The following is a 27,506-nucleotide window of genomic DNA, read 5'->3' as shown; positions in this document are numbered from 1 at the left end:
TTGAAGTTTTCCACATCTTGTCACATTACTGCCACAAACATGAATCAATTTTATTGGAATTCCACGTGAAAGACCAACACAAAGTGGTGGTGTACACGTGAGAAGAGGAACGAAAATCATACATGATTCCAAACATGTAAAAAAAATAATAATAAGTGGGGTGTACGTAATTATTCAGCCCCCTGAGTCCTGAGAACTTTGTAGAACCACCTTTTTCTGCAATTACAGCTGCCAGTCTTTTTGGGTATGTCTCTACCAGCTTTGCACATCTAGAGAGTGAAATCCTTGCCCATTCTTCTTTGCAAAACAGCTCCAGCTCAGTCAGATTAGTTGGACAGCGTTTGTGAACAGCGGATTTCAGATCTTGCCACAGATTCTTGATTGGATTTAGATCCGGACTTTGACTGGACCATTCTAACTCATGGATATGTTTTGTTTTAAAACCATTCCATTGTTGCCCTGGCTTTAGGTTTAGGGTCGTTGTCCTGCTGGAAGGTGAACCTCCACCCCAGTCTCAAGTCTTTTGCAGACTCCAAGAGGTTTTCTTCCAAGATTGCCCTGTATTTGGCTCCATCCATCTTCCTATCAACTTTGACCAGCTTCCCTGTCCCTGCTGAAGAGAAGCACCCCCAGAGCATGATGCTGCCACCACCATATTTGACAGCGGGGATGGTGTGTTCATAATGATGTGCAGTGTTAATTTTCCGCCACACATAGCGTTTTGCATTTTGGCCAAAAAGTTCCATTTTGGTCTCATCTGACCAGAGCACCTTCTTCCACATGTTTGCGGTGTCCCCTACGTGGCTTGTGGCAAACTGCAGACGGGACTTCTTATGCTCTTCTGTTAACAATGGCTTTTTTCTTCCATAAAGGACTACTTTGTGCAGTGCATGACTAATAGTTGTCTTATGGACAGATTCCCCCACCTGAGCTGTAGATCTCTGCAGCTCGTCCAGAGTCACCATGGGCCTCTTGACTGCATTTCTGATCAGCGCTCTCCTTGTTCGACTTGTGAGTTTAGGTGGACGGCCTTGCCTTGGTAGGTTTACAGTTGTGCCATACTCCTTCCATTTCTGAATGATCGCTTGAACAGTGCTCCGTGGGATGTTCAAGGCTTTGGAAATCTTTTTGTAAACTAACAAAGTAAGAGGTAGGGAGAGGCACAGCTTTCCATAATGTTCGGGTGCAGAACCATGGATGCCAAGCAACATCCAGGAAACTGGTTGTTCTGAAGAAGGGGACCCTTGATGGCCCCAAAACAATTGTTAACTTGAGTGTTGACATATGACTTGAGAATAAATTTTGCTCACTGAGAAGCTGGAGTGCTAACTAATTTCTTCTCCTACTTTTTGTAAACTAAGCCTGCTTTAAATTTCTCAATAACTTTATCCCTGACCTGTCTGGTGTGTTCTTTGGACTTCATGGTGTTGTTGCTCCCAATATTCTCTTAGACAACCTCTGAGGTCGTCACAGAGCAGTGTATTTGTACTGACATTAGATTACACACAGGTGCACTCTATTTAGTCATTAGCACTCATCAGGCAATGTCTATGGGCAACTGACTACACGCAGACCAAAGGGGGCTGAATAATTACGCACACACTACTTTGCAGTTATTTAATTGTAAAAAATGTTTGGAATCATGTATGATTTTCATTCCACTTCTCCTGTGTACACCACTTTGTATTGGTCTTTCACGTGGAATTCCAAAAAAATTGATTCAGGCTTGTGGCAGTAATGTGACAAAATGTGGAAAACTTCAAGGGGGCCACATACTTTAGCAAGCAACTGTATGTAGTAGCACAGTTCTGCTTGTACACGAGCGGCTCTGGCTTACTACGCATGTGGGATCGCACAGCCACGATATGAATGGAAAACGAACAGAAAACTCAGGTTGATATTTAAACCTGAAAGACCTAAACAAATTATTTATTTATTGTATTTATAAAGCGCCAACATATTACGCAACGCTGGTGTTCAAATTTTTCAAGATGGAATCAGTAACCACGGCTATTCCTCTGACAGAAAAGCTTTCCTGGCATCCACAGACCTATCAGATGTACCGTATATCCCAATCAGACAATCTCTCAGAAATTTCTTAGAGCAGCAGTTTAGTTAAAGAGCTCATTTATGCCTCTTCAGTTTACAGCTCTTCCCTTTGGGTTGACCTCAGCACCGAAGAAATTCACCAAGGTGATGGTGGAGGTAGCTGCTTTTCACAGACTGAAAAAAAGAAAATCAATTTTGTACCATATCCAAACGACATGTTGCTAATTGCGATTCCAAGAAAGACCTGCAACAGGACACTGTGACGGTTACGCAAACATTCTCAAAACTAAGTTGGTTGATCAATGTACAAAAGTTCTGGGGATTCTCCTGGATTCTGAGGAGCAGACAGAAAACAAGATTGTACAGATAGAACACCCGATTGCAACATTTCTGAATTCGAGAAAAAAAAAAAAAACACAGACAGGCAATGTCCCTGTTGGGAAGATTGACGGCCTGCATGCCAGCTGTCAGGTGGGCTCAGGCCAGAAGCCACTCTCTCCAGTTGGCAATTTTGATGTCCTGGGACAGGAAAGTAGAACGCCTAGATGGGCCATTTCATCCTTCAGAATAGGTCCGTCAGTCCCTATTGTGGTTGCTACAACCCCAGAATATGTCACAAAGAATTCTCTGGATTCACCAGTAGCAGCTAACATTCATCACAGATGCCAGCCTAAAGGGGTGCGGAGCTCATTTGGATCCTCAGAGTACAGTATAATCTTGTTCTGCCCCTACGCGACTGACTCTGGATATAGTAAATCGGCTGCAAATCAATTCTTTCTAATCAGCAAATCAATCGATTTGCAGCCGATTTCGTTAAATTTGATCTATCTGCGCAGTAGAGCGGCCCGGCGGAGATCGGCTATTTTCGCCTATCTCCGTGGGAAGAGCGGATACTGCGCCTGCGCTGGAGCCAAAAGGTAAATATTTACATCGCCGCTGCTTCGGGAGGATTTTCGCCGTCGCCGTGGGACCGATGAGGATGGGGTAAGCCTCAATAGGATCCGGAGACTTCCCCCACCCGAGGTGAGTACCCCCCAGGGGAGGTTTTTTCATTACAGATTTTCTTTAAGGGGCCCATACACTGGTCGATTTCAGCCATCGATCGATCAGAAATCAATTCTTTCTAATCGGCAAATCAATCGATTTGCAGCCCATTTCGTTAAATTTGATCTGACAGGATGGAAAATCTAGGTCGATCTGCTGCTGGCAGCAGATCGATGGGCCATAAGGTGGCCATACACTCATAGATTTGCAACATATTCGACCATCAGTTAGATTTCTGGTAGATGCCTGTCAGGTTGAATCTGACAGATATCTATCTGATGTGTGCCACACACTAGGAACAGATTTTCAATAGATTTTAGAATGAAATCTATTGGAAATCGATCTAAATGCATTATTGCACCATTAGATCCAATGCAACTCTGTGGGCCATCGATCTGCTGCCAGCAGCAGATCAACCTAGATCTTCCATCCTGTCAGATCAAATAAATCGAAACCGGGCACAAATCGATCCATTTGGAAAAAAACGATTTCTGATTGATCGATTCTGTAGAATCGATTGATGGATGAAATTGACTAGTGTATGGGCCCCTATAGAGTTGCATTGGATCTAATGGTGCAATAATGCATTTAGATCGATTTTCAATAGATTTCATTCTGAAATCTATTGGAAATCTGTTCCTAGTGTGTGGCACATCAGATAGATTCCTGTCAGATTCGACTTGACAGGCATCTGACAGAAATCTATCTGATGGTCGAATCTGCTGCAAATCTATAAATGTATGGCCACCTTTACAGAAAACCAATTACCGGTAATTATGTAGCTTTTTGAACAAATACCAGTTGCCTACCAGTGTTGCTGATGACTGTTGCCAATAATTTAGTGTTAACAATACGTGGGGCCACACACACTGCTACTAATTCCCCTTCCCATAAAACAGAACACACAGTTCCACTGGAAGCATGTTTGTACAGCACCTGTGCCTAAGCTGTCACCCAAAACAATCACTAACAATTGTTTCAGATGACAGTTATTTAAAGAGTGCGCTTAGCTTGATGCTGGGTACACACAATGTAATTTCCTGTCTGATCGACGGGTAATCTGATAGGAAGCGGCATCGTGTGTACAGGTCTAAACTGCTCCCGAACAATAATGGGATCTAATTTCCCATAATAACTTCGGAAAATCGATCCCGTTATCGAACATGACGGAAATAATCCTCCAATTCCTGTTAATCCAACGGAAAATGGCATTGTGTGCACCCAGAATTAGTCCCATCTTCTTATCCCACCACACTTCAGATGCAGACTGACAGCCCACTCAACAAGGGACAAGTAAAAAGATAGCTCTTTTCCTTGCACACAAATATTCCTAGCACAACTTAAATATATCCTTAGGGCTCTTTCACACTAGAGGCTGCGGTGCAAAGGGCTAAAACGCTGCCTTTTGCTTAACGCCAATACATAGCGTTTTCAAAGCGTTTTACAGCTCACATTATCATATATTTTTTTTAAACAAGTCAGCTGTAAAACGCTTTGAAACAGCTGTAAAAAAAGCTGTAGTTGGCCTTTTCCATTGACAATCATTGAAATGCGAAACGCCGACTTCGGCTGTAAACAGCTTTGAAAAAGCTCCAGGGAGCTTCAAAACGCAACGCCCAAAAAAGCTGCTTTAGGTGTGAAAGGTAAAATTAAAGTCTATGGACTTTTATTTTACCTTGGAAAATGCAAACTATGGTCTTGGCTGTAAAACGTCGAAACTAGGCTCTAGTGTGAAAGAGCCTTTGAAGCAAGAGAGCAAATATACACAAGAAAAAAACACTATACAGTAATAATAAAAAAAAAAAAAATACTCAAACTTCAGTTGTATGAGACTAACATAATGTTTATGCAAATAAATAAAAAGGGTCCATTCATGCCTCTGTATTTTAACCTCCCTGGCAATATTGACGTGTATTCATGTCAATACAAAACATGCTGTGAACAGTATTGATATGCATACACATCAATACTCTCCTGCACTGCATACTAGACCCTTGCTTGACACATTTTGGCAAGTTAAAGGAAAAAAGGGTTATGAAAATTAATTGGATCACTTTTTACACAGAAACCCTGAGGAAATTGAATGCCAGGGAGGTTATGTACACCTGGTTTCCAGCTATGTACTGCACTTTACCATGTTCAGCACAGGCTCCTACAGACACAGATGTAAGTGCTGGAGGAGGAACGATCTAAAAACAATCCAGGTACTGTGGCCAACTAAACAAGAAACAGAAATGGTCAATAAGATGCTAATATTTCAGTGTGCAAAATGTATATACTGTAGTTTGGATTTGGGCCAATTCAAATCTGCAGGAATTAGATTTCACTAGCCTACATACAATTTGCATTACATTTCTCATGCAAGCCAGAAAAATGAACATCTCATTGGCTAGATAAGGGGGCATCTTCAGCACTAGGCAGCGAAACAAGAAGAGAATTTCCAACCTGCTTGATCACTCCCTTTTCCTGAGCATTGCTGGCCCAGGAGCTCAGAGGGCATGCCGCCACTGACATCACAGAATTGTATAATCTAACCATAAAGCAAGGGACTAGGCAACTTTGATCCAATATCTGAACATCCACACCCAGCCACTTGGCTTGGCAACCTCAAATCCATGGTCTCTCCTGCAATGACCATCCTGTTATTAGTAACGTTATTTCACTCACACTGCAGCATACTGGACTAGTCATTGTTCTGGGGCTAATACCTACATCACATGAAGTAAAGAGTATCAGTAAGGACTTGAGAGAACCCCTTGTGTTGTCCTTTCAAAATGTTTAGTACCTATTCAAAGTGATTTTGGAAGAATAGAGGATATGTCTGAGGTGCCCCTTTTCATAGTCGCGGGAGCAGGAAAGAAATATTAAAGATCTGGCAAGGGGAACTGTCAGCGTTTGTTCCCAGTGGGGTGCCACACTTGGCAGCATACAGATGCTGGATTCCACTAAACTAATCCATGGAAGATGCAGCATTGTATTGAAATACAGTACATATATTTTAGAATTAAATAACCTGTGCTCACCTTTAGGTTGCATTAGGGGTTGGTGGGGAGGGTATACCATTTTCTCTACACAAGGGGCTGACAGAATTCTACACCACTGCCAATGCCTGGTACACACTATGCAATGACCTGTCAGATGGCCGGGTCGAATCAATAACTTCGAACAGGTCCAATCAGGCTTCCGATAACTTCTGCACAGAAATGAACGGAAACCTGATCTGACCCGTCCAAAATTATCATTTCAGCCCGTTGACCTCACATGAAATTGCATGGTGTGTACCAGATATAAGATAACAGGTATCAAAGAAGTAAAACCCATTCAATCCAATCAAACGGCTATTTTCTGGCATGTTGGCCAGCAATACGTCGCTGCCATTGCTTGTGTGCGAACGAGCCCTTGGACCAGTTTACCAGATTGGTGAGCCTAAGGCTAGGTTCACAGTGCTCAGTTGTGTTGCAGAAAAATCTGCATGTCAACTTACTGCCCATAAAATTCTATGGGTCTGTTCACAGTAACTGATCATGTTATTCTAACTTGCTGCATGCAGGCTTTGCATTGAAGTATATGTCCAGTCTACGTTGCAGTTCACACTCATTTTAACACGTGCATTATGCAACTGACCACATTAAGCTATGTACTCGATGGAAGATGAATCAACGGATCCCCAGCGACCGTGAATCAACCACAGAGCATTCCCCGATCCATCTTCCGCAGTCGTGTACCGCAGGCACAAACAAAATTTTAAACAATTGCAGTAATTTGTGCAGGAGTCTGAGGACCTGAAGGATCACACTTTCTGTGATCGAGAGTAACGGTCACGATCGTTATGCATCGCTATACAATATTGCATTATCGCGGGTAGGTACCCACAGTCACAAATTCATTCATCGTGAAAAAAAATGGTTGCTGTAAAAATTCCATTGTGGATGTAGACACTTAGATGAGCTCTAGGGATTTCTCTACACATATTCTATGCTGAATTGGGTGAATGGTTCTCAGGTTAATTTATGGACCCCGACTCACCAAAATCCAGGAACTGCTTCATGGAGAGGGGGGATGGGGAGAACTTGGAGTAGTAGTCCACAAGGCTTTGACTGCTGCTGGAGAGGGGGGCACTTCTCAGGAGGGCCCTTAGAATTCTCATCTCTGACAGCTGTAGCCCCACCAATGGGGCGCTGATACTGTAAAGCCTGAACCCCCTGTCAGTGGCACATAGGTAGCTACACGCAGCCTCCTTCCCACTGGCTGCCCACCCCGGCCCGTCTCCCCCACACCGAGATCACTGTGTCCTCTCTTCTCCGCTTCAAGGATGCAGCTTCCCCCCTCATACACGCTTCTCCCACCCGGCCAATCACAGTTGCGGGGACTCAGCCAGAAGCGGGCTGTACGAATAAACAACTGGAAGCATGCTCCGCCCCCCGACCAATCACTAACCAGAACCAGATCGAGGGGTGGACCCGTAACCAATCAACAAAAGCCGCTGGGGGCCGTTTCTCAACCAATCGTGATGCAAGGAATAGTACATAACCAATGAGCTGAACGCAGTGTTCCGTCCCGGTGTCCTGTCACTTTTCGCTCCCCGTCAGAAAGCGCTACTTATTAAGACTACACATGCGCTGCTGTCAACTTTTGCTCCCCCGTCAGAAATAGCTCGTTTTAGTACTGCGCATGCGCGGCTCCTTTACAGCGCAAGTGCAGCTCCAAGGAAGAGGCTGGACATCAGATTAAGCTAATACTGTACTTGTATTTGCAGTATAGCACCATAAAAATCAAATTTCAACAGCAACTGGTCTGAGTGTATTAAGTGATAAAGATGCTAATCCTGCATTCAAAACTTGCAAAACTTTTTCTGCTGTTATGGCTTGTAGTTATCACATACTTTAGGTAGAGTGACCAGATTTTTGTGGGTCCAACCTGGGACGGGGAGGGGGGGGGCGAAAAGTGGGGAGGACTGAGGAGCGCGCAGCGGCGAAGACTGGGGGGAAAAATGGCCGTGTCCATGACATTGTATGGGCGGAGCTAACGTAATGATGTGACAGCGAGGCATAAGAAAGCAGTGTTTACGCCATGATGTGGACAAACAAGACTTTGCATCATGGGTGTGCAGAAACTGTGTGATGCTAATAGTATACCGTAACCACAAAGCAGCAAACATAGCCATCTATGACCATTAAATAATAAAAGCAGTAACAGTTACCCCGGACACCAGAAAATAAACGCAATAGGCAACATGTCAGCACAAAATAACCGCAATGCGGGCAACATGTCAGCATAAAATAAATGCAATGCGGGCAAACATGTCAGTACAAAATAAACGCAATGCGGGCAAACGTCAGTACAAAATAAACGCAATGCGGGCAAACATTTCACCAGACAATAAACGCAATGCGTGCAAACATGTCAGTACAAAATAAACGCAATGCGGGCAAACATGTCAGTAGAAAATAAACGCAATGTGGGCAAACATGTCAGTACAAAATAAACGCAATGCGGGCAACATGTCGGTACAAAATAAACGCAATGCGGGCAACATGTCGGTACAAAATAAATGCAATGCGGGCAACATGTCGGTACAAAAGAAACGCAATGCGGGCAAACATTTCACCAGAAAAGAAACGCAATGCGGGCAAACATTTCACCAAAAAAGAAACAATGCGGGCAAACATTTCACCAGAAAAGAAACGCACTGCGGGCAAACATTTCACCAGAAAAGAAACAATGCGGGCAAACATTTCACCAGAACAGAAACAATGCGGGCAAACATTTCACCACAAAAGAAACAATGCGGGCAAACATTTCACCAGAAAAGAAACAATGCGGGCAAACATTTCACCAGAAAAGAAACAATGCGGGCAAACATTTCACCAGAAAAGAAACAAACAATGCGGCCAAACATTTCACCAGAAAAGAAACAATGCGGCCAAACATTTCACCAGAAAAGAAACAATGCGGGCAAACATTTCACCAGAAAAGAAACAATGCGGCCAAACATTTCACCAGAAAAGAAACAATGCGGCCAAACATTTCACCACAAAAGAAACAATGCGGGCAAAGCTCCCCTGGAAAGAAAGCATTTACTCACCTGGCAGAAGTCTCAAGCCTCTGGCGCGCTGCTCCTGGGACCGTCTTACTTCTCCTGCAGTCTCCCGCGCTGACAGGGCTACGGCAAGATGGCGCCCGAAGCCCTGTACTGGAGACACAAATAGGTCTCCAGTACAGGGCTTCGGCAGCCATCTTTCCGTAGCCCTGCTCGCCTGCCGGTGTCGGAAACAGACACCGGAAGAGGAGGCTGGAGCGGGGCTGCAGGCAATGAACTGGCACGGCGTCTATAGATGTCGCTGCCAGTTCATTGAGGAGAGAGTGGCCAGAGTCCCGAGGCCGGGACATCCCGCTGCTGAAAGCGGGACGTTTCCCGGGACCTCATGCTGCCTGGGACAGCGGACCCCGAATCCGGGACGTGTCCCGGGCAATCCAGGATGTCTGGTCATTCTACTTTAGGAGCAGTGCCAAACACTCTCTGGCACTGTTTGGCACTGTTTCAAACAGTGCCAAAGAGTTAAATGCTGGGAGTTCTTTTTATCTATAATATACTCCTCCTCTTCCATTTATTTCCCTATCTAGCTGCTTATCAGAAACACCCTCTGATTACTTGTGTTTACAAGCAAGGCTGAGATGACTCAGTGATTGGATGTGTAAATAAAAAAATAGACCTTGCAGTTGTTACACCTCAGTGGGAGTGTCTAAAGACTCAAGGAGGAGGGCAGTTAATGAATACACAATGAGCAAGAGAAGGGAGGGGGAAACAAGAATCAGGGAGGATATGATGTCAGCATTAGCTTGGCAAGATGGCCACTGCCTATAAGAGGATTTTCTGCTTTTCCTTCATAAAATTCACAGGAATCATTACGTGGATAGCACAATACATCTGTTATGTAAGTAGAAGTAGTATTTATCTACTTATATATGTGTTTTTTATTTCTAGGTTAGCATGGGTGTCGCTTGTTCTTTAACATACACAACTCTCGTCCCTCCATCTTTGGCTTGCCCATAGGGTGGCCATCCGTCCGGATTTGCGCCGGACAGTCCGGATTTTGGACCTCTGGTCCTCCGTCCGGCGCTAGGCAAGGACGGACAGCCAGATGTCCTCCTTTCTGGCCCGATCTCGTCTCCCCAGCAACACACTGTGCCTGACGTCACACGTAGACGTCGGCGCACCGCCGCGGTCCGTGCAGCCCAATTGGGAAACAACCAGGCAGCCCACCTGACCTCACGTTTGGCGGGGGAGGAGCCGGCAACGCGCAGCCAATAATGCGCAGCCAGTTCAACGTGTGAGGCTGTGAGTGCTGCCGAGCAGCTCGCCCGCCCGACCCGTGGTCACGCCAGCTGCAGCCATTACAACGAAGCCAGCCAGCACAGTGTGAGTGAGTGCCGCCGCGCACACAGACACAGCCAGCCCACTGCCCAGACAGACAGAGAGCCTCTCTCTGAGAGACAACTAGGCCTAGAGGCAGCCGCAGCCAGCAGAGCAGAGACACAGACAGACAGCCAGCCAGAGGAAGCCAGGGTGATCCAGCCAGAGCCACAGCCAGGTCAGAGAGTAAGATACTTTTATATATGTGTGGGGAAATGTGCTGCCAAAAAGTTTTTATTTGGCTATGTCTGAGCAAGTCAATTACCAAAACATGTCCTTGCCCGACCTACAAAACCTTTGTCAGGCTCGGGGCATCGATATTCGGGGAAAACACCAAGCTACACTGAGGACCATCCTCATGGAAGCCGATGGCCAGGTGATTGATGTCTTGCCACAATCCAGTCCAGAGAGACAGGATACTCCTGAGCCGGAAAATGCTGATGTTGCAGACCCAGCTCAAGAGACTGAAAGTACCCACAGGGACATTGATGCACCCAGAGAGGCTGCGGATGACACTCGCAGAGGGACCGACAGCCCTAGTCCATCCCTCCCTGTCCCTGATCTGGTGGAACAGCATCTACTGCAGCGCCTGAGGGACACTGGCGACCAGGCATACCTGCAGTTCCTTCTCGAAGAGAGGCGACGCCAGTCTGAGGAGCGACAGCAGTCCCAGAGAGAGGAGCGACGGTTCCAGCTCCAGAGAGAGGAGCGACAGTTCCAGCTCCAGAGAGAGGAGCGACAGCATCAGCATGCACTAGAACTGGCCCGGGTGAGACAGGCAGAGCAGTCTTCCACCCCTAGCCCTCTTCTTGCAGGGGGTACACCTATGCCTGTGACCCCCAAAGCGAAGTTTCCTGTCATGGAAAAGGGTGTGGACATTGATCTCTATCTGTGGTCATTCGAGAAAGCGTGCCGCCAGTTTCGCATCCCAGAGGCACAGTGGGCCATCCATCTGACACCCCAGCTGACTGGTAAAGCGCTGGATGCCTATGCCGAGATGCTAACCGATCAAGACGGCGATTATAAAGCTATCAAGGAGGCTATAATCGCTAAGTTCCAGTTAACTCCTGAAGTTTACCGGAAAAAATTTCGTGCCCTGCAGAAGGCACCCGCAGACTCTCACACAGATGTGGTTAGCCGTCTGGGCACCACCTTCCATCAATGGGTTCGAGTCCTTAAAGAAAAGACTTTTGAAGCTATTGTGGATCTGATGATCCATGATCAGTTCCTCGCTATATGTGCTGCAGATGTGAGGCAGTTTGTGCTGGAGCGGAAGCCTCCATCTGCCAAAGAAGCTGCTGCGCTGGCAGACATGTTTGTTGCCACCCGGGTGCCGGATCTTCGCAAACCCGCGGCCCCGGAGACCCGCAGACCGGCGGTACCAGATACTTGAAAATCCCTGGTACCTGACAGAGACAGAGCCCTGTCCCAGAACTGGAGAGAAGGCAGGCCTGCTGGCCCTGGGAACCGTGAGGCAAGGAAGCCCTGGTGTGAGCTGTGTCACAGGCCCGGACACACCAAGCAAAACTGCTATGCGAGGAGGAAGTCAGCCCAGCCATCTAGCCCACAGGGGGCTAGCAACTCCACACCATTATCTGGCCAGCCGGGGTCAGCAACGCCGCACCTCCATCCAATGTGCTGCTGGTCGGTGGTCCCCAAATGCAACAGGGATCCAGCAATCACCAGCCTGTTGTTGTGAACAGGCAGACCGTCATCGGATTCCGTGATACCGGAGCCGATATTACCCTAGTTCGCTCAAGTCTTGTTAAGGAAGAGGATATCCTCCCAGGAAAGTACCTCACCCTGACAGGAGTCGGAGGTACTCGCACCCATGTTGCCCAGGCTCGAGTTGCGATCGACTGGGGAGTGGGATGCCAAGAGCGGGTTGTTGGGGTCTTGGATGATATTCCTGTTGAAACCGTGCTTGGCACGGATCTGGGCACCCTTGTGTGCCGTTACGAGTACCCTGCAGACATGCAGGAGGCCCAAGCCGGACTCCCTGAACAAAACCAGATACTGTGCAAACCTTTGGGAAAGCAGGGGGTCAGGGACACTTTAACTGTTTTTTCTACCATACCTAACGCAGCTAGGCGGGAGGTATTATATGTAAACTTACAACCCACTGATGGTCATTTACATGTTTCTACACCTGTCATCGCTGATGAAAATGCATGTGTCCCTGATAACTGTGAGGTGGATTGTATTGTACCTGTTCTAGCCATTACCCCTAATCTGGCTAAGAGCCTGAGCTCAGAGACACCAGAGGAGGTCTCGGCCTACTCTGATCACTCTGACCGACAGGCCTGTGATAATGTTGGAAGTCATATATTGATTGAGAACAATGCATGTGTCAGTATTAACAAATGTTATGTAAATGCTGCTGTACCTGTTCTGGCCAGTACATTAGCCATGGCCAGCCGCATGAACTCAGAGCCGACAGGAGGGATTCCCTCGGACGATTCTGACCTTCAGGCGGGTGACACTCCTGCTAAATATGACGTCATGTTATGCAAATGTTTGTGATAATGTTGTGCATGATTTTGAGAGTACGCTGGCTGATGCTTTCAGTGACATCAGCAGGCTGGACTCAGGACTATCTGGAGAAGTCTTGACTTCCCCTGATATCTCTGATCCCCAGACCAATGTCAATATTAATGTGATTTACACCAAATGTGATGTAGATTGTGTTGTGCCCACTTTAGCCAGTGCATGTCATATGGCTAAGAGCCTGCGCTCACAGCCACCAGAAGGGGTTCCAGCCCACTCTAATCACTGTGATCACCAGGCCTATGACAAGTCTGTAAGTGACATATTGTGTGATGATGACAATCCCTGTGTAACTGTGCTGGAAGACACTCCCAGTGTTTCCAGTAACCTGAGCCCAGAGCATACAGGCATGCCTGTCAGCTCTGACCCCTGCAGGGAGTATGTTTCTCAGCAGCTGACCGCAAACCCTACTAAACAGCTGACTGAGACTTGTAGTCCCACATCCGTGAGGATACGACAGAGCAACTGCAACCTGGATGTGCTTGCGGGCCTGACCGCTAAGCTGCCAGCAGTTGAAGCTCAATTAAAGGTGTGCAGGGAGAAGGGTAAATACTTCAGTGACCCCATTCCCCAGGTAGCAGACACCCCAGGTGAAAGCATGATCCCGGTGAATGTGTTAGGAGCCCATGCAGACAGAACACGGGAAGTCCTAGGAGTGTACAGCCAGTTAGAACAGGAAGAGAGAGATTCCCTGTTAGGGCTCGTTTCCACTAGTGCGGCGTGCGTCTCGTAGACGCACGCCGGCACTGAGCGGGTGGGCGGGATCGCGGGCGAATCCCATGAGCCGTGCCATGCACGGCTATGGGAATCGCAGCCTCCGCCGCGAATTCTGTAGGGGGTTCCGGCCGAATCGCTACTGCAAGCGATTCGGCCGGCGGCGCAGTTATCCCCTATGGCAGAGTTTCCCCGCGCGATTTGCCTGCGGGGAAACTCTGCGGAAGCGCGGCCGTTTCCCGCGAGAGTGGAAACGGGCCCTGAGGCTTGATAGCTCCCACACTAGAAGTGGCGGATGATGTGAACGTCACCCCCCACCTCTCTTACTCCCAGAAGGCCTCGCTGGAGCGCCCTGCGCACCCACAGCGAAACCTTCGCCAAGACCCTGGGCAGACCAATACAGCAGTTCACAAAGGGGACACGGGGACCCACAAGCCCTTACGGCAGATCCCCTATCTCACTGCTCCTGCGTTGCAAGTAGCAGAGAAAAGGAAGTTTGAGGAGATGTTACAGATAGCGGTCTTCCAAAAATCCTCTAGCCCACAGGCCGCCAGGTTCTGTGAGGACTATAGGAGGCCGGACGACATCACCATAACCGTTGCGTATTCCATGCCTCAAATCGGTGATCTGTTGGATTGGCTGGCGTCTGCCAACTATCTAGCAATCATGGATCTGAGTCATGGATACTGGCAGATTCCAAGCATGTCTGAAGCACGCAAGGAATCCGCGTTCATCATGCCCTTTGGCCCACATGCATTAATGCAGATGCTTTTTGGTGTGATGAATGCCCCAGCCACCTTTCCACAAGCCTGGAGTGACCTGTTGGAAGGCCAGCGCGGTTGTGCAGACGCTTACCCGGATGACATCACTGTGTTCCGCCCAACATGGGAGCAACACCGCAATCCCGCATCCCTGGTACTAGGACAGCTGTCAGCTGCGAAACTGACTGTTGGAACAGACACAGATCAGATTGCCATGACTGAGGTGAAGGGAGAGGTTGGAGAGATGCTGCAGTCAGGAGTCGCCCCATCTCCCGGAGTAAACCCAGGATCAGATGGTCTTTCTCGCTGTGGCGAACCCTACAACACCAAAGGAGTAAGTTGCTCAGTTCAAGGCATTGTGGGAATGCCTAGCCCCCTCACAACGAGTTCGGGGGGAGGTGTCACGATTCAGCGAACGCCATTGCGGCAAGCGCATGTAAAGGTGCTCAAACTATGAGCTGGAGAGCCCCTTTAAATGCATTAGCCTGCTTTTAGAAAATGAGTGTTCTTCCAGCTCACCAGCCCTGCCATGGGGAATGTGAGTGCTTGTTTACACTTCCTGAAGATCCCCAATAAAACCCAAAAAAAACCAGGCATTCACATAGCTCACAGATCTACTACAAGGAACTGCTGATAAGAAGCAGGATACAGGAACGCATCGTAAAATCATTAGGTGACATTCCTGCCTGTCCGGAGAATACCCAGAGACGTGTTCCTGGCTTAATGAGCTTTTGATATCTCACTTCATATTAGTCCATAATTCGATGGATATTGCGTAACCGTTTGGGCCCAGCGGTCCACAACTCACAGTGCGCCAGGCGACCAGCGCAGCCCACCTTCTGAGACGTTAATCGATCTCCTAGTCATCTCACAGCCTGAGGTATTGATTACATAGGCAAGGAAGGTGGCACTCCAAGCGAGTTTGATATAGATTGGTTCAGCGCATGCTGACGGAATGTAAAATGTTGGGTTTTATATGATATGTCAGATATCCGCTGAGTTATGGCATACTTGGAGAAACTGCCAATTCTGTCCCTCAGACAATAGGGGCGGACTTCAGCAGCCTGAGGTCAGATTGTTAAAGAGAACCCGAGGTGTGTTTAAATAATGTTATCTGCATACAGAGGCTGGATCTGACTATACAGCCCAGCCTCTGTTGCTATCCCAAACCCCACTAAGGTCCCCCTGCACTCTGCAATCCCTCATAAATCACAGCTGTGCTGTGAGGCTGTGTTTACATCTGTAGTGTCAGTCTCAGCTGCTCCCCCGCCTCCTGCATAGCTCCGGTCCCTGCCCCCGTCCCTTCCCTCCAATCAGCAGGGAGGGAAGGGATGCAGGCGGGGACTGGAGTTCTGCAGGAGGCGGGGAGAGCAGCAGACTGACACTACAGAGATAAACACAGCCAGCTCTGACAAGCTGTTTGTCAGCAGCACGGCTGTGATTTATGAGGGATTGCAGAGTGCAGGGGGACCTTAGGGGGGTTTGGGATAGCAACAGAGGCTGGGCTGTATAGGCAGATCCAGCCTCTGTATGCAGATAATATTCTTCAAACCCACCTCGGGTTCTCTTTAAGGGTGGAAACCTCTCTTGTTACCAGCCACACCCTCTGGCAGAGAAAGAGTTAAAACCGACTGACACTCAGCCTAGGCAGAGAGACCCCAGCCATCCTGTACCATCACGGATTTGGGCTGGATGATAAAAGGATTAATACCTATTCCACAGAACTTTCCAGAATTGGAGTACATATCTTCTGTGGGACTTACCGCAAAGGACACGGTAACTTGACAAACTGCTCAGACTGTAATCAGCTATTATTTTCATATTGAACCCTTATTATTTCTGTATCCATTTGTTTCTATTGCTATATTTTGTTCTGCATTATTTCTTTAAATAAACGATTTCAAAATCGTTCGTCTAAGTGCTGTTCTGAAACAAATCTCTGCCAAAAGAATTCACATCTTCAGAGAGATATGTTACCATAACTGTTTTGATATTAAATATTGTTAGTTTTGCTATCTCTAGAAAGGTTGTCTAAATAACCCTTTTTCATACAGGATTTAGCATGCATTTGCATGCTTTTATTGTGGATTGGTGGCAGCGACCTGGCCTCTATATGAAAGCACAGATTGTATCGATTGTATATACAATCGAAATTGGACTGTGTGTGGACTCACCAACCAATCCAAAAGGTTACTTTGCCTGCAGTTCTGACTGCCTTCAGGATTCCCTCAGGGTCTGAGGCTTTATGGTAAACTGCATCAAAGGGAACAGGAATTGGTGGGTGACTGCGCATACGTCACATTGCCGGCAGCGGTGCGACCAATCTTTGGCGTCACTCTGTTCACCCTATTACAAACCATCGGATGTGTCTATTCCCCGAATGGTAACGGTGTCAGATTAGACAAGATTGGCACGCGTTGTCGCATTATTACCTGACGACCCAGCAACCGCTATTTTAACGTCAACTTGCTCACAGTCTTACAGGCCATTGGAGGCGATTAATCCCTGATGATACTGGAGTAAGTTAGACGAGATTGCAGGGCTGTTCGTCACAGAACCTTAACTAAAAAAGAAAAGTTTCACTTACCTGGGGCTTCCACCAGCCTCCTGCAGACGTCCTGTGCATGCGCCATCACTCACCAATCATCCGGTAATCCACCTTGGCTCAGTTTCATGTTCGTTTCCGCCGAACAGAGCACCTCTGTGGCCATCTTGTGCCTGCGTAGTATGCATACGCACATAGTACACATACTGCGCAGGCACAAGATGGTCACAGAGACGGGAGCGCGATCGAGGACGCACGCGGCCAGAGTCGCACAGGTGCACTTCCGAAAACGAAACAGCCACGGCGGGGGACCGGATGAACGGTGAGTGATAGCGCAGGTACTAGACATCTTCAGGGGTCTGGTGGAAGTCTCAGTTAAGTGAAACATTTTGTTTAAGGTATAGTTCAGGTTCCCTTTAAAGAATACATCCGGGCAAAAAAAAAATACACTTGCCTGGGGCTTCCTCCAGCGGCCCTGGCAGCTGTCCTGTGCCCTCGCCGCAGCTCCGGTGGCTCCCGGTCTCCTCCGCTGCAGATACCGACCTCGCCAGGTTGGCTTCTCGTGCGTTCCATTGCGTGGGTCACGTGGTATCGCTGACGTTATCAGGACTGCACTGCGTCCAAAAGCGGACCTGGCGAGGTCAGCATCTGCAGTGGAGGAGACCGGGAGCCACTGGAGCTGCAGCAAGGGCACAGGACTGCTGCCAGGGGCTGGAGGAAGCCCCAGGTATGTGGATTTTTTATATATCACAATCCCTATTTTCTGATATGAGTCAGATAAGGATTACAAAATTTTGCCACTTGATAAGAGAGAATTCTTTGATAAATCTGGCCCAGGTTTGTTGGATCACTTATGTTCTCCAGTGTTCTGCTGGATTTTAAGGAATAAAGGATCATTATAGGATTTATGAATCTGACATGGGTGTAATGCAATAAGAATCACACTGCAAGGGGACGACTTCTTGTGTATTTAGATATTTATGTTAATTCATGTAATAAATCTGCCTTTGTGTTGTTTTGTACTTTGACATGTGTATAAAAATCTTCTTTATGTGTTTTCCCATCAGGTGACGCATGTTCTCCGTCTATCGAGAGTTTTGTGTTCCATGCTGGGCAAAGGAGGCTATGGACGAATTCTGCCGGCATCCTGCCTTGCCACAGGAGAGCAGCTGGCCATCAAGGTCATCAGGAAGAACCTGCTGATTGAAGACCGCGCAGAGGTGGAAGGGGTCCTGCTGGAGAGCCGCATCCTCAGGGCCACATCTGGATGCCCCTTTCTCATCAAGGGGCGATTTGCTTTCCAGACTCAGGTAATTTCTCCCACATTGATGCTTGTCCCTTGAATGCTGCAGCATAAAAGCTAACCAAAAGTCCTTTCTGTCCTCCAATAGGAGCATCTGGTGATCGGCATGGAGTGCGCCGGAGGAGGAGATCTGCGTCAGCTGCTGATTAACAGAGGACCTCTGGACATCAGCACAGCAAAGTAAGTATATGGAAGTAAGTAAGTATATGATCCAGTGGGGTAGCGGATAGCACTCTGGGGTAGCGGATAGCACTCTTGCAGCACGGGATCCCCGGTTTGAATCCCATTCAGGACACTGTCTGCACGGTGTTCTTAGTGTGTCTGCATGGGCACTCTGGTTTCCTCCCACATCTAAAAAGAAACCAAACAGATAAGTTAATTGGCGTTACAAAAAAATGGCCCTAAACTACAGTGGACATAGGACTACGATAGGGATTAGATTTTGAGCTCTTCAGAGAGAAAGTTATGGTGCCCATACAGCTAGCAAGAGACTGATCTCTCTCTGATAGAGTCTGATCGGAGAGAGATCTGTTGGCTGCCCATACACCGCAGGCCAATTCCTGATCGATTTCAGCAGGAAATCTTTCGGGAATCGGCCTTGTGATGTCTCCTTGCTGTCGTTGCCTCCTCCGCTAAATGTATTATGTGCCCCCAGCGCCTGTGTACTTTACCGGTGAAATTGAAGAATGATAATGTTTTCATTAAACAATGCTATTGTAGATGAAACTCACACATGTTGTTTGCCCATTTGTCTTGGTTATCACAACATTTAGGTTATGTTACTAGTACAATGACATTATTGTATTTAGAAGTGTTGTGTTTTTCTCCCTCGTTGTAATCTATTAATAATTACAAACCCTTATTTGCAAAAACAACAGTAATACACCCTCATGGCAACATATTTCAAAAGCAAGGTAACAATAATTTATGACCTATACTTTTATTTATTTTTTTGGGATGTAGGATTGAGTTTTTCCCTTCCTATTTTTTATGCGACAGGGGTCCGAGCTGAAAGGCACATCAAAATTTATTCCACACCTCATTTTGATTACGTTAAGTCACCTATATGTAATTTGATAACAAACTTGATGCACAGCATTCCATTATTTTCAGGCCGGTTTCACACTGTATTTTGGTGTCAGCGGTGCGGCACGCACACCGCACCATGAAAAACAGGCCTTCAGGAAATACAGCGTTACTATGTGGTATTCCCCTTCTGGCTTCCGGCCAAACAGGAAGTACAGTACGGTGTTGGGGAAGGTAGCAGGCACCTAATCAGAGGGTAGGTGGCACAGTATGGTTTAGGAGGAGGGTAGCAGGCACCTCATGGGAAGGGTAGGTGGCTCAGTATGGTGTAGGGGAGAGGGTAGGTGGCACAGGATGGTGTAGGGGGAGCATAGCTCTCCTTGGTGGTCTTGTGGCTCCACTCCCCTTGCTCTTCCTGTTAGTCCCCCTTTACACTTCCATTGATATGCCTGGGGGTTATGAGCATTAATTAGTATTTATATAATGCTGACATCTTCCACAACGCTTTAAATAGAACATAGTCTTGTTACTAATGACTTCAAAAAGGTTTGGAACCACAAACATAGATGGTTGGAGTGTTTTTATTTTAAAAAAAAAAACAACATCATTAGTAATAAACAAATAAAAAAAAAAATCACAAACATCTTGGCAAACAAATTGGCGATGGTTAAGGCAACCATATATCTAGCGATGATGAGCCGACCAATATACAAATCTCTCTGTAACCGAATTTGATTAGGAATCTGATTCGAGAGAGATTGATCAGCTGGCCATACACTGAGGCCGACCACTGGTCAATGCTGAAATGCCACTGTAACATTGCTGAAATTGATCACGAATTGGCCTTGTGACACTGCATCTGGCCACCTCGCTTGTGATACTATATCCCCCGTATTGTTAAGTGTGTGTCCCCCCCCCCCCCATTGCAAGTTATACATTACCTCTCCGCCGTGCCCGCCACCTGTCCTCTGCTGGCTCCGGGCTTCCTCCATTCTCCATACACGCATGCTCCACATGGTTGCCTAGTAACATGCCCACGTGTGTGACATCTGACATTACACGCGCATCCTTACTAGGCAACTACGTGGGTCGCAATTGTCAGGAGAACGGAGCCAGTGGAGGATACGGACAGGTAATGTATCACTTGCACTGGGCAGTGGGGGAACATTTAACATTATGGGAGAATACGCCAGTCGCATTGTCAGTCGTGCATGCACTTGTCGCCACAGATTTTCATCCAATTCGATTATAATAATATAATTGGATGGTCGATCATCCACCAAGTCATCTGATGTATGGTTACCTTTAAGGGGCCCATACACTCAGCCGATTTTCTGGCCGACCGATCTCTCCCGATCGATTGATCGTTTGCAAATCGGTTGGCCAATCGACCGATCGATGGATTTCCATCGAACTGGCAGGGTGGAAAATTTAGGTCGATCTGATGAGATTGCTTATCAGTTTGCATTGGCCTTAATGGAAATCTGATGGCAAAAAAATGCTATCAGATCGAATTTCAATAGATTTCAAACTGAAATCTATTGGAATTCTATCCTGGTAAAAAATGTTCTAAAAACGCATCAGATAGATCATCAGATGCATTTCTTATCTATCTGCTGCCAATCTGACGAGTGTATGGGCACCTTAACTCCACTTGTGCACAAGGCATTGCTACAGGTGGTGATAAGTGTATTCCACATTCGAATTACAAGACTTTAAAGGAACAATTACAGTGTTCTCATAACTATTGTTTGAAAGTATTTTGAGGTTGCAAGTACTGTCTAGCCAGCAATTACATTTTCACAAACCTTTGGAGCCTCAATGAACATTGTACACAAAAAAAGTCATTGTTATGAAAATGCTAGAACCGATAACAAGTAGCCATTGTTTTGGGGCCTTTTGAAGAGACAAGTAACCTGTTTGCAACATTAGAATATGTCTGACAGCGTACTCAGGGTATGTGTACAAACACCATCTGAGAGCACTACAACAACTGTGGAATAACTACTTGTTATGGTCAAGAGGGAAAACCAAAAGGGGAACGACTTGGAAGGGTAGGGGAGAACAGAAGCGGAATGCCGTGGCTGTTACCATGGATGCAACAGGATCCCCTCCGTTGCAGATGCCCATCTTGCCGGGTCGTTATTGCCTGCGCAAGCACGTGTCTGTGTCACTCACAATTGCGCTCGCATAATCTGGAATGATCTGCGCAGGTGAAGAACTACTGCACCTGCACAGAATACTCTGGACTATGTGAGTGCGATGGCAAGGTGGGCATCTACTTAAAGCCAATGGGAACCGGGGGTTAAGGGTGGCCACTGACGATCCAATCTTTTTCATCCAATCTTACCAAATCTATGTAGTAGAAGAGTAAACTGAGTGATTATACTTGAACAGATACTATAGGCAGGCCCTTCTATTACATAGAAATGGTAAGATTGGATGAAAAAGATTGGATGGTTAGTGGCCACCCTAAAATACAAAGCCAGATACTTACCCCAGGAGAGGGAAGGCTCTGGGTCCTAATGAGCTTTCCATCTCCGCTCCCAGTCCTCTCGTTCAGGCGGCAGCTCCTCCATTCATTCAAATCCTTCAAAAGTCTTCAGGAGCCAAGTCCTCCCGAAGACAGGCGGCTCCAAACTGCACACACACGAAATCGCGTGAGTGGCCGCTCACGCATGCGCAGTGTAGAGAGGCCCATCTTCAAGAGCACTCGGGCTCCCAAAGGCTTTTCGAAGGCTCCGTTCCAAACAAAAACGCAGCATGCGGTACCGATTAAAAATCGCAATTGCATGTAAAACCACATCAAAATCGCAATCGCATATAGTGTGCAAGAGGCCAGAGCCAAAAAGATGAGAAACTGAGAAGATGGCATGTACGATGAGCTGTCCAGATGCCCACCGCTCTCCCGTTCTCCTCCTTTGCCTGATAAATTAACACCGGCAACCTCATCTGGGCCGCCGGCGCCGGGCAGCACCACGCCTACGCTGGACCGGCTGCGTACACTCGACAGCACTCGAACCCAACTGGGAACTCTCTGCGCATGGCGTCAAGATGACATCATGCGCAGTGCACTCCTGGCTGCAATTGCATGCTGTATGATGCGCACAGGTGGGCTAGGGTAGGCGCAGTGCTGCCCATCTTCAGCCAGCCGGGGGGAACTTAGCAGGCAAAGGAGAGGAACGGGGGGAGCGGTGGCTATCACGACAGCTCATTGTACATGCCACATGCCTGTCCCCCCACATTTCTAGTAAGCGAGATGGCTCCGGTATCCTTTATGGTGATTTGCTCTTGGAATTCACCCTGACTGCACGGAAAACAATACTTTACTCTGTGACTGGACACATACTTAAACTCCATGGTAAAGGCCCATACACACGTCGGATTTTTCTGAACGACGGGTCGTTTGAACGTCCCGTCGTTCGCACGCGGAATCAGACGTGTGTACGGACTATCGTTCGCGTGATAAGACTTGTGCGGATCGCTGGAAACCAGTCTTATCACCCGAACGATAGTCTGTACACACGTCGGATTTGACGTGCGAACGACTGAACGACGGAACGTTCAAACGACGGGTCGTTCAGAAAAATCCGACGTGTGTATGGGCCTTAACAGGTCATCGGGACAGATAGTGTCAAGACAATATATACGATATGTAAAATGTTGGTGCTATATAAATACTAAATAACGATACTATATCCCAACTAAAAAGTGTCTTTGCTCCTGGTAGTTATGTCACATAAAATAGGTCTCTCCTGTTAAAAATAAAAGTGCAGTGACTGTATTAATGTGGAAACTTAACAGCAGATAGATGGCTGATTGGATTACACTCTCAGTATTCTAATCAAGCACCTCTGACTGCTGTCTTCCCTGCAAATTAACCTAACCTCCTTCTCTGGGCTCTATTCATAAAAAAGTTGTTGCGAGAAAACTCCTGGAGGGAAAATACCGCAGCGGTATTTCACACTTCTGGGTGGTCATTCAAAGAAATCTTGAAAGCTGCGATGCAAGAGCGGAGATCTCCCGCTGAAAGCTGGCGGTAAGCTGTCGGAAGGCATGCGGAAACACTTCAGCCGGCAGAGTCCCTCCGTGCGCTGCTCTCTCTGGGAGGTCTGTCCCATTCACTTGTATGTAATCCGCAAAATCAGAGGAAGCGGTATTTCCCGTCCTCATACCGCTTCCTCTAATCTTTATGAATGGCCATTTTGTTACTTTTTTCTAGATAAATCTAGAAAAACACTGGAGAAGGCGGAAATTTCTCGCTCTGCTGGGGGATTGTAGATTTTCATGCGGGAACAGCTTTTATGAATGCCGACTTTGCTAAATGGACGGGAAAATCCGCTGTTTTGAGCGGAAAACTTGCGGTAAGGTTTTATGAATAGAGCCCTCTGTCAGTAATCTTCTCCTACAATCAGCCACCTTCAGCGCATCACAATAGACCTCATTCACAGCATGGAAGTGCTGCGGGATTAATTACCATTGGAGGGCAGCTCTGCAGAAGCACAGTCTGAGCTGTGCTATGTCTGATTGTGCTGCCTTCTCTCTGTGGAATGAGGAAGCGATCTCCGCAGAATGAGAAGTCATGTTGTCTGCCATGGATGGCAGCTTTGAGGCAGCGTAATCAGACATTACACCGGAAGTGGCTCTCAGCCTCTCAGACTCACAGCACCACAACACAACGTCATGTGCTGCAATCAGAACAAGACGCTTCTTCACATAGAGCTTCCTGTCTCCAGTTCAGTGGGCGGTAACACCATTCACTTCAACTGAATCTGAGCTACGGAAAGATGGCCGCCAGCGAGTTACTCTAAGAAGGAGATGGAGCCGTGCGCTGAGTAACACTCGTCCTCTATTGCTCAGTAACTGTGGCAGAATGTGTGCGAGTGTACAACGTCACTACGGGGGGCTGACCGCTTTTCAGCCATATGTATGTCTGTCCTGACTGACAGTGGCTGCTGGTACTTTGCTGGAAGGGCAGCTGGAGGAGAGCAGCAGGGGGCGTCGCTGGAGGACTGACAGGCAAGAAAGGCGAGCATTCACTGCAACCTTTACTAACTATACAACTATACACCTAGAGGGACATGTCAGTGTTATATAAATACAAATACTAAATAAAAAACTAATACAGGTTAAAATTTTGCAGTCACAATGGTTTTACAATGAAAACACCTGTAACCTTAAAATAAACTTTCCTTTCCTTACTGGAAAAAAAAAATGCCAATTCCTTACCAGAGGCTTCTTCCGGCCCCCCTAAAGTCTTTCTGGTCCCTCACCGTAATCCTGTGCTTCTCGGTTCTCCTGGTGTCATCCTCCGAACGCTGGATGCATGCAGAGCAGGATCGTCTATCAGGCAACCTAGGCAGGTTCCTGGCTCCTAGTGGGAGTCATCAACCACCTTCTCTGTGTTCTCTTTACTTCATCTTGCCTAAAAGACCTCAAGAGGGTCCCACATCTACCTTGCCTTTACATTTCTATTTGAATCCATCTCTGGATGCACGGCCCCGCACAGAGCACTCCCAGACGCAATCGAGGCGCCATGCATGTGCAGTGACTGCCTGTCAACTGCCCGTCTAAAAGAGGCCTTCGGAATCATTCCAGCGTTACAAATTGCCCAGCAAGCTCATGGTGAACCAGAATTCCTAGGTCTGAATAAGAGTCTATAAAGGAGCAAAAAAGGCCTCTTACTAAAATGCTATGCAAAACAGAAGTTTGCCTTCCTAAATCAGAAGGTATTTGCAATTATTCAGGTTGAAGTGAGTATATGATGTCTCCCACAATGCATCACTGCTAAATATGAAAATCATTCTATCACATTAGAGCTACATTATTTCATGTAATGCACCTATGAGGACCAACCAGTCTGAAACAGTCTGTATGCATGTTGAATTAGCGTAGCTCTATATAATTCACAAGCTGCCATATAATTGCATTCCAACGGTTCTGGAGGTGTGTTTAGCTTACAGGGACAACAAAGGGACAATTTGCATATTCAGCAGTAATGCATTGTGGGAGATATCATATGCTAACTCCAACCTGAATAATTGCAAACAGTGGCGTAGCTAAGGAGCTGTGGGCCCCGGTGCAAGGTTTACATTGGGCCCCCCAAGCTCTCTATACATAACAATTAATAAGGCACACCAAAACCTGCCAATGTCAACCACAGTGTCAGAAGTGCAAGAAGGGAATGGGGAACAGTTTGTTAATAATTACTACTAATAAAAGCACCTACAGAAGTGATTGTTACCAGCATAGGACCAATAGAGAACTAATACTATGGTTGAGGATGGGCTCCTCTGGCCAAAAGGGCCCAGATGCGGTTGCTACCTCTGCACCCCCTATTGCTACGCAAATGATTGCAAATACCTTCTGTTTTAGGAAGGCAAACTTCTGTTTGTATAGTTCTAATAGAATTCGACTTCTTGTGTGTTATACAACATTTAGCCACCAGATGGCATGATGTATCAGGCTTCAGCTTCTCTTTTATGTGCTCTGCATTTTAGATTTTGACTTATAAGGCCTTGGATACGTCCCTAGAGAGGCTAACCGGTCATCTTTTGCTATCAAGGTAGGCAGAGGGATGTTATGGCCCTCTCTGAAATGTTAAATGTCACCCCAATGTGTCACTGAGAGATCGAGTGCCAGTGATCCAACATTTCTCTAATTATCATCCGGGACAACCTGAGATCCGGTCCCGCCCCGGATCTGTGGAAACACAATTAACCAAGAAGATTAAAAGCCCCCGCCCTCCCTTACTCCTCAGTTCATCTGTGTTTCCGCGCGGAAACACGCTAAGAAGCAAGCTCCTGTGTTTTTTGTTTTTTGGTACTCACCAAAGGGTGAGTCAGGCGATCGGAGGATCAGTGGCAAAGTGTTACAGGAGGTGGCACAGGCCGCGGCCTCCGGAACAGGCAGTGTGCGACCTCTGAGGTGTTTATGGCCGCCACACTGCTCCCCTTCCATCTGGACGCCGGCTCTGCAAGGCGCATCCGCGTCTAGAGGCGGCTCCCTGTGACGTTGGACGCGGGAGGCGTAAGCGTACTGACGTCACGCGGCCGCGGAAGGGGTGGAACGGAGAGCCAGGAAGTAAAAACTGGCGTGCTCCTGGCGTCTCCGTTGCAGATACCTGCAGGCAGCAGTGGCATTAGCGGTGAGGCAGTCGATCGGACAGCATGTCTCAGCCGCAGAAGGGGGAACAGCCTCAGCAGCAGCGTGACACAGAGGTCCCAAACCCCGCTTCCAAAGCCACTTCGCAGGGGCAACCATCAGGTTCTGGAGTGGTGAGTCCTCCAGTTGGAGGGTGTTTGTTTCTGCCATTTTTTCCTTCTGATGGTGTCTCAGTTTCTTGTCATCACTTGTGTTTTACAGGCAAGAACTGAGTCAAAAAATGCTCCACCTAAATATAAGAGATGTGGCCTATGTAATGCTAAGATATCTTTAGAGGCCCCTAGAAATATATGTCAAAATTGTACAGAGTCCATTGTAGCTTCTCAGACTTCCAATATTTTAAAGGAAGTTATGGAGTCTGTTAATAAGAACATGCAAGAGACACTGGATAAATTTAAAGAATCTTTTGTACAACCTCCTCCTGCTGAATCCCTGCCGGGACCTTCTAGCAGAGGGTTTTCTCATTTCTCCATTCCTGCGGATGCACTTGTAGCCGAGGAAGAGGGACATCAGGAAGAGGAGGAAGAGGAAGATGAGGGGGCACTTTCTGAGACTAAATCTCAGGAGGACGATCAGCCCTTATCTGAGAATTCAGATAGGGAAGAGATTGTTAAAACCCCTAGGTTTTTATTTTCTCCTGAAGAGTCTTCTGAGTTATTAAAAGCGGTTTATACTACAGAACAGATTAAAGAACCTATCCCAGATATTACCCCTCAGGACCAGGTTTATTCAGGATTGGGGCAATCAATGGGTAGAGTTTTTCCCATTCACAAAACTTTGCAAGAAATTATTTCTTCCCAGTGGCAAAATCCTGAGAGGCCCCTATTTATTCCCAAATCGGCCAAGAGAAAGTATCCCTTTGCTCAGGCGGAAATTGAAAAATTGACTAAATGCCCAAAACTTGATGCTTCCCTTTCAAAGTATTCGAAAGATTCTGAC

The 27,506-nt window shown here is 47.1% G+C and overlaps 2 protein-coding genes and 1 long non-coding RNA gene across 6 annotated transcripts in view; 1 reads left to right on the top strand and 2 right to left on the bottom strand.

Annotated features, from left to right (window-relative positions):
• The window catches only part of PDK1 (pyruvate dehydrogenase kinase 1), a 64,134-nt gene extending 56,662 nt beyond the window's left edge, over positions 1-7,472 (bottom strand). Inside the window, 1 exon segment of the mRNA XM_068245484.1 lies at positions 7,120-7,472. Coding sequence (XP_068101585.1) covers positions 7,120-7,240 — 121 coding nt within the window. The 5' untranslated portion in view covers positions 7,241-7,472.
• A 10,561-nt stretch (positions 7,473-18,033) lies between these two features.
• LOC137524945 (uncharacterized) lies at positions 18,034-24,350 on the bottom strand. Its single transcript, XR_011022820.1, has 2 exons — positions 23,881-24,350; positions 18,034-18,728 (listed from the first exon to the last, which is right to left on the bottom strand). It is a non-coding gene; the product is annotated as an uncharacterized lncRNA (long non-coding RNA).
• SCRN3 (secernin 3) overlaps positions 24,066-27,506 on the top strand; it is a 54,697-nt gene continuing 51,256 nt past the window's right edge. For 2 of the 4 annotated variants that reach the window (XM_068245478.1, XM_068245477.1), the window contains exon 1: positions 24,066-24,431. The gene's annotated coding sequence lies outside the window, so the exon portion shown is untranslated. Of the gene's footprint in view, positions 24,432-25,903; positions 25,969-27,506 lie in introns of all 4 variants that reach the window. The other 2 variants (XM_068245479.1, XM_068245480.1) reach the window with 2 other exon arrangements.

Source organism: Hyperolius riggenbachi, chromosome 7 (genome assembly GCF_040937935.1).
Source record: "Hyperolius riggenbachi isolate aHypRig1 chromosome 7, aHypRig1.pri, whole genome shotgun sequence".
NCBI classification, from domain to species: domain Eukaryota; kingdom Metazoa; phylum Chordata; class Amphibia; order Anura; family Hyperoliidae; genus Hyperolius; species Hyperolius riggenbachi.
This window is presented reverse-complemented; position numbering and strand designations above follow the sequence as displayed.